The following is a 13,163-nucleotide window of genomic DNA, read 5'->3' on the forward strand; positions in this document are numbered from 1 at the left end:
TCCTTGTGCGATTGTACGCCTAATACCTTGCATTAACCGGATTGATTTTGAACTATGAAACACATAGACGAGGTGAGATTTCTTTTGAAACTCTATTTTAACGTGACTCCTGTGGTATACGTATTTCATTACCATATTTTAACGTGACTCCTAAAGTATACGAATTTCATTACTCCGTACCATATAAATCTTGTACCATACCCAAAAGGCCAAAAGTAAGAGGCGACAAGTCTAGTGACATTTTTGTAATTAGTTTGAAAAATCTTCTAATTTGAGTGATCAAATTGCAAGAACAATAGATACCAAGAACTCAACAGCCCCACTAATGAATTGAGTTTGCTCTCCATTTCTTCTCTTCTTAAATAGTCTGGATTCTGGAGAAGTACTTGAAATGAATCAGGTACTAGTAGTATTCAAGACTTAAGATTTTTTTTTTTTTTTTCTCTCTTTAATATTTTGTTTTTTAAATTTTGTTTTTGTTTTTGATTTACTAAATCACTTATGATTGGAATTAGATCGTCAATTGCAAGCAAAGTGCTAGGATTCAAATGGGCAACCCAGAAAATAAGTTCATAGTACTCCATTTAAGGTAAGCGTTTTATTATTATGCATATTTCTTGTATGCACACTAAATGTTTGTTAAATTGCCTCACTGAGATTTTGTGTGACATCAGTTGAAATGGAGAAGATTATTTCTTTGAATAGTCATCAACAATAATAATAGAAAATAATTTGAAAGCAACACCAGTGTGACACGAAAACTGTAATTTGCTGACAGGCTGACAGCTGCTTCAATTGAACCCACAAAGGATAAACCAATTGTATTGGAAATACCAAAAAATTTTGGGTGTTATCTTAAATAAACTAAGGCATAAACATAGCTCCAGATTTTTTACTCTCTAAAAGTTGATTACTTTCTACTTGATAATTTGATATCATGGCTTATGCTCACACCCTTGTGCTCTTGTTCTCTTGGTTTTGGGTCTTTGAGCAATTTGGTTTGGCTCGAGGTGATAATATAGCCACTAAATTGCTTAGAGATTCAGAAACATTGGAGTCTAGTAGAGGTCATTTTAAGTTAGGATTCTTCAGCCCTGTTAACTCAACGAATCGCTATGTCGGAATCTGGTATAACAAGAAGGTTGCTGACCAATTAGAAGTGGTATGGGTAGCCAACAGGGAAAACCCACTGACTGATTTCTGGGGTGCTTAAGACATCTGGGGATGGAAATCTTCAGCTTTTGGATGGACAAAACCAGAGTATTTGGTCATCAAAAATAATTAATAGTGAAATAAATGCTTCTGCTGCCCAACTTTTGGATACTGGAAACCTTGTTTTACTCTCAAATGCAACTGGTGATATTATCTGGCAGAGTTTTGACCATCCTGTGAACTTGATGTTGCCAGTTATGGAACTAACTTTTAATGAGAAAACAAACACAAGGTCACTGCTTTCGTCTTGGAAGAGTGGATCGGATCCATCACTTGGACGTTTCACTGCTGGTATTAATCATCGCAAGCTTACTGAAATTTTCATTTGGGATGGTGACCACCCTTATTGGCGATCAGGCCCTTGGGATGGTCATGTGTTTATTGGAGTGCGATCTATGTATTATTTTGCACCAGTTGATAAATTTCATTTTGAAAATGACAAAGAAGGCACATTTAGCCTATCATTTTCTTTCGTGAATGAAAGAATTACACAACATTACGTATTGACTCATGATGGTGTAGTGTTACAAAAAGATTGGAACGATGATAAAGGGGATTGGACTGTTTTATGGCAGAGCCTAGAACCTGAGACTGAGTGTGTGTGTGATATGTATGGAAAGTGTGGAGAATTTGGGAGCTGTAATTCACATAATTCACCAATTTGTAGTTGCTTGAGGGGCTTTGAACCGAGCAATATCGAAGAATGGAGTGCAGGGTATTGGAGTAGTGGGTGTATTCGACGAACAAAGTTGCAGTGTGGTACTATAAGAGGGGTAGAAGATGGGTTTTTGAGGTTAAGGAATATGAAAGTGCCAGATAATGCTGAGTGGTTGCTTTCAGATGATGAACAGAATTGCAAGAGACTGTGCCTAAAGAATTGTTTGTGTTCATCTTATGCTTATTGTTTGGGTTTTGGGTGTATGATTTGGAATGGAAGCTTGATCGATATACAGGATTTCTCCCCTGTCGGTGTCGATCTTTTCATTCGATTGGCTCGTTCAGAACTAGGTGATCAATTTTCTGTTTCTGATAGTTTTTCCTGCTCTTCTTGCGTCTACGTGGTGCATTGATAAATTTTTGAAAAAAAAATTGTCCAGAAGAATTCAAATTGATTTATTAATTAATTTATTTTTATAATGTTGAGATAAGTGGAATGTTACTAAATGAGTTCATATGATTGTTCATGTGTGCAAACTTGCTTTTATCAAGTAGATGACACCAGCAAATGGAAAGTAATTATTGCAGTCACTGTGATTATGAGTACTTCTGTATTAGCCAGTTTCCTCTACGAGTTATGGAGGAGGATGCATCAACAATATGGTGACATTTTCTGAACTTTCACCAACTATTTTTGTTTGCATAATTTTGTCTAGCATCATTTATATATATATTTTACTATTGCTTTAGCAGGGAAGACATCAAGAAACAATGAAGCAAAATGGAAACATTACAAGGTTGGGGCTGTTGATTTCCATGATTTGCCTTTATTTAAATACAGAGATTTGGTTGCTGCAACTAGCAGCTTTTCCAAAAGCAACAAGCTAGGTCGAGGTGGTTTTGGTCAGGTATACATGGTAATTAACTGCTTTTATTTTACTGAGAACTATTATGCAGTGCATACATATGTATATAACATTGGTATAAAGATCAGATCACCTTTTATAGGGATTACTGGAAGATGGACAAGAGATAGCTGTAAAAAGACTCTACACAGCATCTGTGCAAGGCCCACAAGAATTTATGAATGAAGTGGTTGTAATCTTGAAACTTCAACACAGAAATCTTGTCAGATTATTGGGCTGCTGTGTAGAAGCAGAAGAGAAACTATTGGTGTATGAATACATGCCAAATAAGAGTTTGGATGCTTTCCTCTTCGGTTTGTTCATAACTTTTGAATACCTTAGGCCAATTTATCCAATCTGTCAATTTATTTTAGTTCTTATGGCGATAGATGTACTGTTCTGTGTTTTTTATACTCAGATCTCTCAAATCGGGAACATTTTGACTGGTTGAAGCGCTTCAACATAATCAAAGGGATATATAGAGGTCTCCTTTACCTTCATACAGATTCTAGATTAAGGATTATTCATAGAAATCTTAAAGCAAGCAACATTTTATTGGATGTCAATCTGAATCCCAAGATATCTGACTTTGGAATGGCAAGGATTTTTGAAAGCAATCAAGACCAAGGTGACACTCAAAGGATTGTCGGCACATAGTGAGTTCCTGCCCATGTTTATTGTTACTATGAACTAAACAGAATTGAACCTTTTTACTGATCACAGAACTAATGCATCTTTTTCCTAATTTCTTTTCTGCTCGGAATACAGTGGCTATATGTCTCCAGAGTATGCAATGGAAGGCCGATTCTCAGAAAAGTCAGATGTGTTCAGCTTTGGGGTGCTGCTACTAGAGATTGTAAGTGGAAGAAGGAACAATAGCTTTACTGATGAGGATACTTGGAACCTCTTAAGTCACGTAAGATATTCTATACTGTCATTTCAACATCAATTTCAAATAATCTACTTTTTAACTTTCTCCTTTGTTAATTGACACGAGTCTTTAGTTTTGTTGTTTAAAAATTAAAAGTAAATAAACTACCCTCCACACTCTTCCTGGGTAACTACATACACATTGCTAATATATTTTTAAAATTGGGGATGCGCAGCTTGTCACATGCTAAGCTGCTCTCTCCTTGGGAACCTTGAGAATCTTCTTTTCTCATTGCCTGTTTTTTTCATTGATTTATTCACATTTTGTGAGATTCAAATTATATGTTGCAATGACCTGGGTTACCCTGCTTTGCTCTAATCTTTAAATATTGTGCATATTGATTGTTAAATCTTTATTGTTTCTATGGTTTTAGGCATGGAAATTATGGAATGAGGATGATATATTGTCATTGATTGATCCAACAATTTCAGACTCCACCTTCCAGTTAGAGATCTTGAGGTGCATACAAGTAGGACTATTGTCTGTGCAAGAATTTCCTGAAGATTGACCAAGCATTGCTATGGTTGTTTCCATGATAGAGAGTGAAGTAATTGAGCTACCTCGTCCAACACAACCTGGCTTTACATTAAGAAGAATTGTTTCTTTGAACGAAGCCCAACGCAATGGCCGTGAATGTTTTTTGTTGAAACCCATTGTAGCCCACTTGTGAGTGTCCCACATTGGAGAAAGAGGAGAGGTAGTTCCACTTTATAAGGTAGAGGAGTTACTCCTACTATTGCCAATTGGTTTTAGTGTGAAAGCTCCAAAGCCTTGTTTGTGGACCAAACTCTCCTCCTCTTTATTTGGGTTGCCCAGGTCCATTTCATATTGTTTCAACATTTATCATTTTTGAGTTAATGGTGATAAGGTATTCTAGCTAGCAAAACAAAAATACTACCTCCGTTAACTACCTCCGTTAACGGTTATTTGCTTTGTTGCAAATAATAGTTAACGGAGGAAGTATTATTTATAGTGATAGTTATGGTTTTTTTTTTTTTTATTTATTTATTTTTTTTTTTATTTTTGTATTTTACAAATAGCTACAGTTGCCATCATCAATCTCACGTATATTGTGCATAGAACTAGTAAAGTTGAAGTTGGTGATTTACTATTGTTTGGATTTGGATTGGTTGGCAATTGTGACAGACCACGTTCAGGATATTAACAAGCTTGGGCAAGGTGGTCTTGGCGCAGTGGAGAAGGTAACTTTTTTTTCCTATATTTTTTTTGTATGTCGGGGTTTTTTCTTCTTTTTTTTTTTTAAGAAAAGGAGGGGGTGTTGGGGGCGCTGATTACCAGCAAGGCTGTAACTGGAAATCTGAAGTTGTTATGTTTATGCTGGAAAAACAGAAGATGAACAAGAGGTAGTGATTAAAAAACTTTCAGAAACATCTAGGCAAGGACTCAAGAGTTCATGACTGAAGCGTTGAATTGTTGATTACCTCAAAACTTCATCATGAAATCTTGTCAAGCTGCTGCAGAGTGCGGTGCTGTATAGAAGGAGAAGAGAAAATGCTGTTGTATAAATATATATGGTGCACATATTCTGAAGCTCTTATCCTACATGGTAAGATGATCTTTGGTCATTAGTCTTTGTCTTTATGTGATTGATGAAACAATCTTAAAACTCAGATCCAACATATTTTGACAAAGTTTCCTTAATTTTGTAATTATTGTCTACAAAGTTGTGTACTGCTTAATTTTTTTTAGTTAATACAGTTTGACTTAATCATTTTTCACATACTCTCATATAGTATCAGTTGACTGTTTATGTGCCATATGTAATATTCATTTTTTTGGGTGCAATTGAGCCATTAGGACATTACATATTACAAAGTGGGGATGGGGATTAAAACCTGTAATCTATTATACATAAGCCCCCTGTCTTTGCCAATAGACTAAGGACTCATCAATACATACTGAAAATATTGTCAGATATTGTTATATCTGTCTCAAATACATATTATCAGATGTTTATTTTTTGTTTGTCAATCATAAAAGGTATTGATGGTTGGATTTGTGCATTGAGAAATAGGATAAAAGAATTGTGTCAATTAAGTATAAACAAGAGAAGTATATTGCATTATTGCCATTGGGCATGGATACAATGCTTTATAATATTCATATATAAATAAATGAATAAAGTTTAAAGGTTATGAAGCTTCTGATTCTATATATTTGACTATGATTGGAAGGCTGTGCATAATGGCCAACTTGTACAAGGAAAATAGTAAAGCATAGTGATGACTGCTGAGAATTGAAATGGGCGTTTCTAATATGATTTTTGCCTCAGTGGGAGAAGTTATTAGCTTACGAAACTTCTAGTAACAAGGTTAGTTAGTCAACAATGAAACAAAATTAGAAAAACAGGAATTTGCAATGCAAAAACTGAGCCCCCAATTACGAAGGGAAGACCAAAGTTCAGGCTCAAAAAGGTATCAAGGCATATGCAAAGGTTCCTGAATCCTGATTGTTTGTCCTCTCTACCTAATATTATGAGTTATGTCCATATCCTCGTGCTCTTTATCACTTGGTTTTGGGTCTATGAGTTTGGTTCAGCTCGACGAGATATTACAACCACTCAATCTCTTAGAGACCTGGAAACTCTAGAGTCTAGTAATGCCATTTTCAAGTTTGGGTTTTTCAGCCCCATTAACTCAACATATCGCTATGTTGGAATCTGGTATACTAAGGAGGTTGCTAATCAATTAAAAGTGGTATGAGTAGCGAACAGAAATAACCCTCTTAGTGATTCTTCAGGGGTGCTTAAAATTTCCGGAGATGGAAATCTTCAACTATTGGATGGAAAAAACAAAAGTATTTGGTCATCAAACATATCAGGTAATTATAAGGTTAATTCTTCTGTTGCTCAACTTCTGGATTCTGGAAACTTAGTTTTATCTTCTAGTGGGAATATCATCTGGCAGAGTTTTGACCATCCTACAGATTCAATGTTGCAAAATATGTATATGTATTTTGATGAGAATTCAACCATATCACCGCTTGTTACATCTTGGAAGAGCGCTTCTGATCCATCAGATGGACGGTTTACAGTTGGTATTAATCACCGTAGGCTTTATGAAGTTTTCATCTGGGATGGTGTTCGTCCTTATTGGCGATCAGGACCTTGGAATGGTCAAGTGTTGATGGGGATACGGGCTATGTACTATTTTGCACAGGTTGATGGATTTAATCTTGAAAATGACAATAAAGGCACAGTTAGCATATCAGTTTCTTCCATATCCAAAAGGCTGACGAAATACTATGTGCTGACTTATGACGGTAGGTTGTCAGAAAAAGATTGGCAAGACGATAAAAAGGATTGGAAAATTGAATGGAATTCCCTAGAATCTGAATGTGATATACATGGAAAGTGTGGAGAATTTGGGAGTTGTAACTCGAATAGTTTGCCAATCTGTAGTTGCTTGAGGGGCTTTCAACCAAGGAATGACCAAGCTTGATTGACATACAGAATTTCGCTCCTGTTGGTCCTGATATTTTCATTCGGCTTGCTCATTCAGAAATAGGTGATCTTCTTAATGTCTTTAGTTTATCCCCTTTCGTTTAATTTTTTTATGTTCTGCTAGTTCTTATTAATTATCAGTTTTTTCTGTTTTTCCTTATATCAATACTCGTTGGCTTTGTAAGATTGATGATGCATGTTAATGTTCCTTTGTCTTCTAAGTGACACTAGTAAACCGAAGGACATAACTTTTTAGTGGTCAAATGCCATGCACGTGGGTGGGTAGCACTTGAAAAAGGAAATCAAGGAATTCAACTAAGGCATCTTCTTTCAAAAATATTGTTAAAAGGAAGTTTCTAACAAAAATCTTATTTTTGGTGATTTTTGGCAAGTTTTCCTAAGTGGAAAGTAATCATAACAGTCATAGTGATTATGGGTGCAGCACTTAAGCTACATTCCTAACATTTATTTGTCAACCCTGAAATTCTAACACACGCTTTTGTCTGATTAAAATGTATGGGAAAGCACCAAAATAAAATTCAAAATTGGGTTCTCAAAGAGTATAGACAAAGCTGACAAGTTGCTCTAAATCCTAATACATGCTACAAGGCAAAAACTGAGCCACTAATTAGCATTGACTAACTATATGAGAACAAACAGAGTCTTAGTTGATTGGATGGATGTTTTAATCATAAAAAGCATATGCAAAGCGTCTGAATTTTTTTTATTTTTTTTGTTTTCTTTAAGGTATTATCATAGGAGAAAATCCTCAGTGAAAATTATGGCTTATATGCACATGTTTGTTTTGTTTCTCTGTTTTATTTCTCTCTTTGAGTTTAGTATTGCTCGAAACAATATTACAACCACTCAGTTTCTTAGAGACCCTGAAACAATAGAGTCTAGTAATGGCATGTTCAAATTTGGTTTTTTCAGCCCCATTAACACGACGAATCGTTATGTTGGGATATGGTATAGTAATCAGGAGTCTGATAAGTTGGAAGTGGTATGGGTAGGCAACAGGGAAAACCCAATTAATGATTCCTCTGGGGTGTTCAAAATATCAAAAGATGGAAATCTTCAACTTATGGATGGGAAAAATGAGGTGCTTTGGTCATCAAATGTATCTCAACAGGAGAATAATTTAGTTGTTGAGCTTCTAGACTCAGGAAATCTTGTTTTGCGTTCAAATGCTAGTGAGCTCAATGTCTGGCAGAGTTTTGAGCATCCTACAGATTCATTTTTGCCACAAATGAAATTTACCATTCATGAGAGTGAGAGGAACAAGCAAGACCTATTTCAGTCATGGAAGAGCCCTTCAGATCCATCCAGTGGTAAATTCACTGTTGGTATTAACACTCTTGTTCCTCCTCAAGTTTTTCTATGGAATGATGATCATCCTAATTGGAGAAATAGCCCATGGAATGGAAATATATTCCTTGGAAAAGGTTCAGTTCTTAGCATTTTAACTGACAACGATGGAACAACATACTTTGGATATCCTTCGGGGAACCAGTCAACTCAACAACACTTTGTAGTGAGTTATGATGGAAGTCTTGTCCAGAAAGAATGGAATACAGGCAGTAGAAAGTGGGAAGTTATATGGAGTGCTCAAGAGTTTGACTGTAATAATTATGGAAAGTGTGGAGCATTTGGGATTTGTAACCAAACAAATTCAATTATATGTGGCTGCTTAAAAGGCTTTGTGCCAAAAAACTATGAAGAATGGAGCAAAGGAAATTGGACGGATGGTTGTGTTCGTAGAACTTCACTGCTGTGTGAGACTAAGGGAGACAGAGCAGATGTGTTTTGGAAGTTGGGAAATGTGAAAGTACCAGATAATGCTGAGTGGTTTTCTGCAAATGGAGAAGATGATTGTAGGAGTCGGTGCTTAGGAAAGTGTTCGTGTAATGCTTATTCTTATTTTTCAAGTATTGGTTGTATGATCTGGAATGGCAGCTTAATTGACACAAATAATTTTTATAATCAGGGCATGGATCTTTCCCTTCGGTTGGCTTATTCAGAATTAGGTGCATCTCCGTTTCTAACCTCTTGCCCTTTGTGTTACTCCCATAGACTTGTATTGCAGGCTTGCATCATCACCGGTTTGGCATTTTATATTCTTGTACATGAGAGTTGAATTACTGAATAATGATGATTTTGTTCTGTTTTCAGGTAAAAGTAATCAGCAGAAGCAACAACCAAAGCAAGCTAAAACTAGAAAAAGGAACATTATTCTAGTAGTGATGGTTATTATTGGAATAACTACGGCTGCTGCCATCATGTACTTTGTATGGAGGTGGATGCGTCAAAGAAATGGTGAGTTCTTCCTTTTTTTTTTTTTTTTCTTTTTTTTCTAATTCACTTATACGTCATACTTCATATGGGTGACATTACTGATATAGCTACTTGGAAGTATTGTTTTTAGGCTGTATTTTCTGATAGGACAATTTTGCTGTAGGAGTAATGAGAATTACGAGCAAGGAGACGTTACTGCAAAACACTATGCTTAAAGGCAGAACTAGTAAAGCTGAAGTTGGAGATTTACCAGTGTTTGGATTGAAAAAGTTGGCAATTGCAACAGACAATTTCCAGGATAGTAACAAGCTTGGGCGAGGTGGTTTTGGCACCGTGTACAAGGTAAATGCACTGAAGAGAAAACAAACTTTTCCTTTTGTGAGTGGGGACCTAAACGGCTGAACTTGAAGATGTAATGGTTTTTTTTCAGGGAAAATTTGAAGATGGACAGGAGATAGCGGTCAAAAGACTTTCAAAAGCATCTGGGCAAGGACTTGAGGAGTTTATGACTGAAGTGTTGGTTATTTCAAAACTTCAGCACAGAAATCTTGTCAAGCTGCTGGGGTGCTGTGTTGAAGGAATAGAAAAAATGCTGGTGTACGAATTAATGCCAAATAAGAGCTTGGATGCACTTCTCTTTGGTAATTTGTGGTTATATCTATAAGAACATAATCCTACTATTGGTATTTTGTTATCTTTGTATGGCTAATGCCACAATTGTAAATTCTCAGATCCAACATATCAGAAGATTCTGGACTGGGAAAAGCGACTAAACATCATCCTTGGCATATGCCGAGGACTTCTTTACCTTCATCGAGATTCTAGATTAAGGATTATTCACAGGGATCTTAAAGCAAGCAACATATTGTTAGATGGCAATCTCAATCCTAAGATATCAGACTTTGGCATGGCAAGGATATTTGGTGGCAACCAAGACCAAGGCGACACCAATAGGATTGTTGGCACCTAGTGAGTCATAGTTCATAAACCTTTCTTCTGTAAATAAAATAGAATATAACATTTCAATTGGGTACTGAGCTATTCCATGTACTCCTACATTCTTTTGCTTTATATGCAGTGGTTATATGTCTCCAGAGTATGCAATGGAAGGTCGGTTTTCAGAAAAGTCAGACGTGTTCAGCTTTGGGGTGCTACTACTGGAGGTTTTAAGTGGAAGAAGGAACAGTAGCTTCAAGGACGAGGAATGCTCGAGCCTTTTAGGTCATGTAAGATATCTAATAACATTCCATATCTATATTTTGGGTATCTATTACCATGATTTCTCTGCTTGTGTGGCTTGCCTTCATATGAAAGGCGGTGCATTTACCATCTAAACTAATGCTTCTTATGGTTTTAGGCATGGAATTTGTGGAACGAGGACAATATTTTGTCATTGATTGATCCAACAATATCAGAAAATTCAGAATCTACTCGCCATGCTGAGATTTTGAAGTGCATACAACTAGGACTGCTATGTGTGCAAGAAGTTCCTGAGGATAGACCGAGCGTTTCCATGGTTATTTCGATGATTGAGAGTCAGGTTACAGATCTTCCTCATCCAACTCAACCTGGGTTTACACAAAGAAGGATTGCTTCTCATAATGAAGCCCAACAAAATGCTCATGAATATTGTTCTGTTGATCGTGCTTCTATTACTGTATTAAGCGGTCGTTGACTGTAGGTTGGGGCAGCGAGTTGTGTATGCTCTGATTACTATCTAGTCATCTAGTAATTGATCAATGCGATTGCAGCTCTTTTATACAAGCATTGCTTATCAATATCATGTATATAAGCAGTTCCTATATAGTGCACACTCCATACAATAAGTACGCTATGTGGCTATGCAACTCTTACATGAATATTGTGGGGGAAGGGGTTTGGGGTTTCATTAAATTAAAAAGTTTCAAAAATTGTTTGATTGGTTTTTGGATTATTGGTTGCCGTTGTAGGATATACAACGGTTGCATAAGATATTTTCTAGTTATTAATTACAAACTCTAACCTTAACGCGCAATTCTTTGTTTTGTTTAATGCTGACCTAAATCTGTTCCATATGTTGTGAATAAAGGGGTTCAAATTACAAAAACATTACCTTATATTTGTTTTTGGTGTTTAGAGAGCCATAAGGACGGGGGTTTCCTGAAACCGGGAGGAAAACTCTAACCACTTGGGCTATCCCTCACTCTCAAAAATACCTTATATTGCTTGGTAATAAGAATTGAAAAGTGTGAGCTTTGAATATGTGAAATGTGCTTTTTTTTGCGCTGAGAATCTTTAGCATCTACTCAAAAACAGCTCAGTTGTAGCTATGCACACCATGTGTTCGATAAAATGTCCAGCTGATAACTACGCTCAATCAGTTTGATTATCTGCAATCTGACATCTTAGTCTAAACTTTGATCATTTCACAGGTTACTATATCATTGTCAAACAAGTCCCAGTTAAGAAATTTACGAGCACTATGATCGCACTGCATTGATTCATCAGCATATTGGAAGATCATTTGTGAAGCTACATTATCAAATATGATCATGCTACATGCCCTGAACTATCTCTAAACTGGCTTGATTAGTGCGGATGTAAGAAGCATGACTTCGAGTTCTTTAAAGTTGGGGGAAACTCTTTATTTGAGCAAAGATAAGCAGCGGATGTAAATGTGTATGATGAACACGAATCACACCAGAAATGTTTGGCCTATTGTTTCTTTTTGCAATGTAAGTTTTTATGAAGTTTATGCTATTAAGTTCAAAGTTATTTGTGCTTGAATTTGCTATTGATTAGGCATAATCTATCTGATCATTCTCGTACGTTGTACTTTTATTAATATATGTTGGCAATGTTGCAAACTAATGAAGCTGTCTATCCGCCTTGGCTTATTCCTATGCTATTGCACAATAGGCATAGTTGTTTAGGTGCTCAACTCTAGTTTTTTAGCTAGAAGTCCTAGATACCTGATGTCTTGATTATCTGTCAGTACTTCTAATTTAATCTTATAGTTTACACTATATTAGTGTGCGATGGCCTCACGTAATAAGACTTGCTCTTATCATGTTCAGGATGAAGTCACACCCCTATAATTGAATTGATGGTACTGGGATTTAAAGCCAGAAGGACGACATATAATGACATGTATTTCTTAGCTCGTCTTTTTTATTAGAATTTTGATTAAGGCTTTTGGAAATTCACGGTCTTCCATTCGTGGCCATTGTGAAGGAACTCTCTCGAATTTGCCTAAGGGAGTAGCTATGAAGGAGAAAAGAATAAGAAATGGATAGTTTCCTTAAATAACTCTAATGACCATTCACAAAAGACAAGGGGGGGTTTTCTTGGTCTAAAACTACTCTGTTTTGAATATTGTAGTATTTAATTTGAATACCAATTGAGACCACAGTTTAATCTTATTTTATACATGTAAGTTGAAGATTAAGATTTTCAGCTACTATTCTTTTGTTTGTCATCCATTAGCCTATTATATTAGAGTATAAAAAAGTATTACTTGTATCAAACTCATGCATGGTCAAAAAGTCAAAAATATCAATGTTTAGATCATAAAGTCAATTTTTTTTATAGAGTAGCTATTCTTACAATTACATCATTATTTCTTTTAATATTGTATTACTACCTTGACTTCAGATTGGAAGACCTTTTTTTTTGGATGCATTTTTTTAATATGTTGATTCAAACCATGCTGAATTGGTTA

The 13,163-nt window shown here is 35.9% G+C and overlaps 1 protein-coding gene and 2 pseudogenes across 3 annotated transcripts; all 3 read left to right on the forward strand.

Annotated features, from left to right (window-relative positions):
• Nucleotides 1–178: 178 nt before the first annotated feature.
• Nucleotides 179–5,446, forward strand: LOC145636335 (G-type lectin S-receptor-like serine/threonine-protein kinase At1g11300; annotated as a pseudogene). The gene is made up of 10 exons (XR_014114105.1): nt 179–400; nt 516–2,220; nt 2,425–2,532; nt 2,623–2,786; nt 2,878–3,088; nt 3,193–3,430; nt 3,543–3,690; nt 4,079–4,371; nt 4,852–4,907; nt 5,056–5,446. The product of XR_014114105.1 is annotated as a G-type lectin S-receptor-like serine/threonine-protein kinase At1g11300 (transcript).
• A 905-nt stretch (nt 5,447–6,351) lies between these two features.
• Nucleotides 6,352–7,166, forward strand: LOC145637257 (G-type lectin S-receptor-like serine/threonine-protein kinase At1g11300; annotated as a pseudogene).
• Nucleotides 7,167–7,835: 669 nt separating this feature from the next.
• LOC145636333 (G-type lectin S-receptor-like serine/threonine-protein kinase At1g11300) lies at nt 7,836–11,348 on the forward strand. Of its 2 annotated transcripts, XM_081687864.1 has the most exons (7): nt 7,836–9,195; nt 9,341–9,484; nt 9,627–9,805; nt 9,894–10,104; nt 10,195–10,432; nt 10,542–10,689; nt 10,821–11,348. In XM_081687864.1, the coding sequence occupies exons 1-7, from the start codon at nt 7,845–7,847 to the stop codon at nt 11,136–11,138; spliced, it is 2,589 nt and encodes an 862-aa protein (XP_081543990.1). In that variant the 5' UTR covers nt 7,836–7,844; the 3' UTR covers nt 11,139–11,348. The 2 variants fall into 2 exon arrangements, with proteins under 2 accessions (XP_081543990.1, XP_081543991.1); XM_081687865.1 differs by lacking the exon at nt 10,821–11,348 and having other exon boundaries at nt 10,559–10,685.
• The last annotated feature ends 1,815 nt before the right edge of the window (nt 11,349–13,163 follow it).

Source organism: Chenopodium album, chromosome 6 (assembly GCF_948465745.1).
Source record: "Chenopodium album chromosome 6, dcCheAlbu1.1, whole genome shotgun sequence".
NCBI lineage: Eukaryota > Viridiplantae > Streptophyta > Magnoliopsida > Caryophyllales > Amaranthaceae > Chenopodium > Chenopodium album.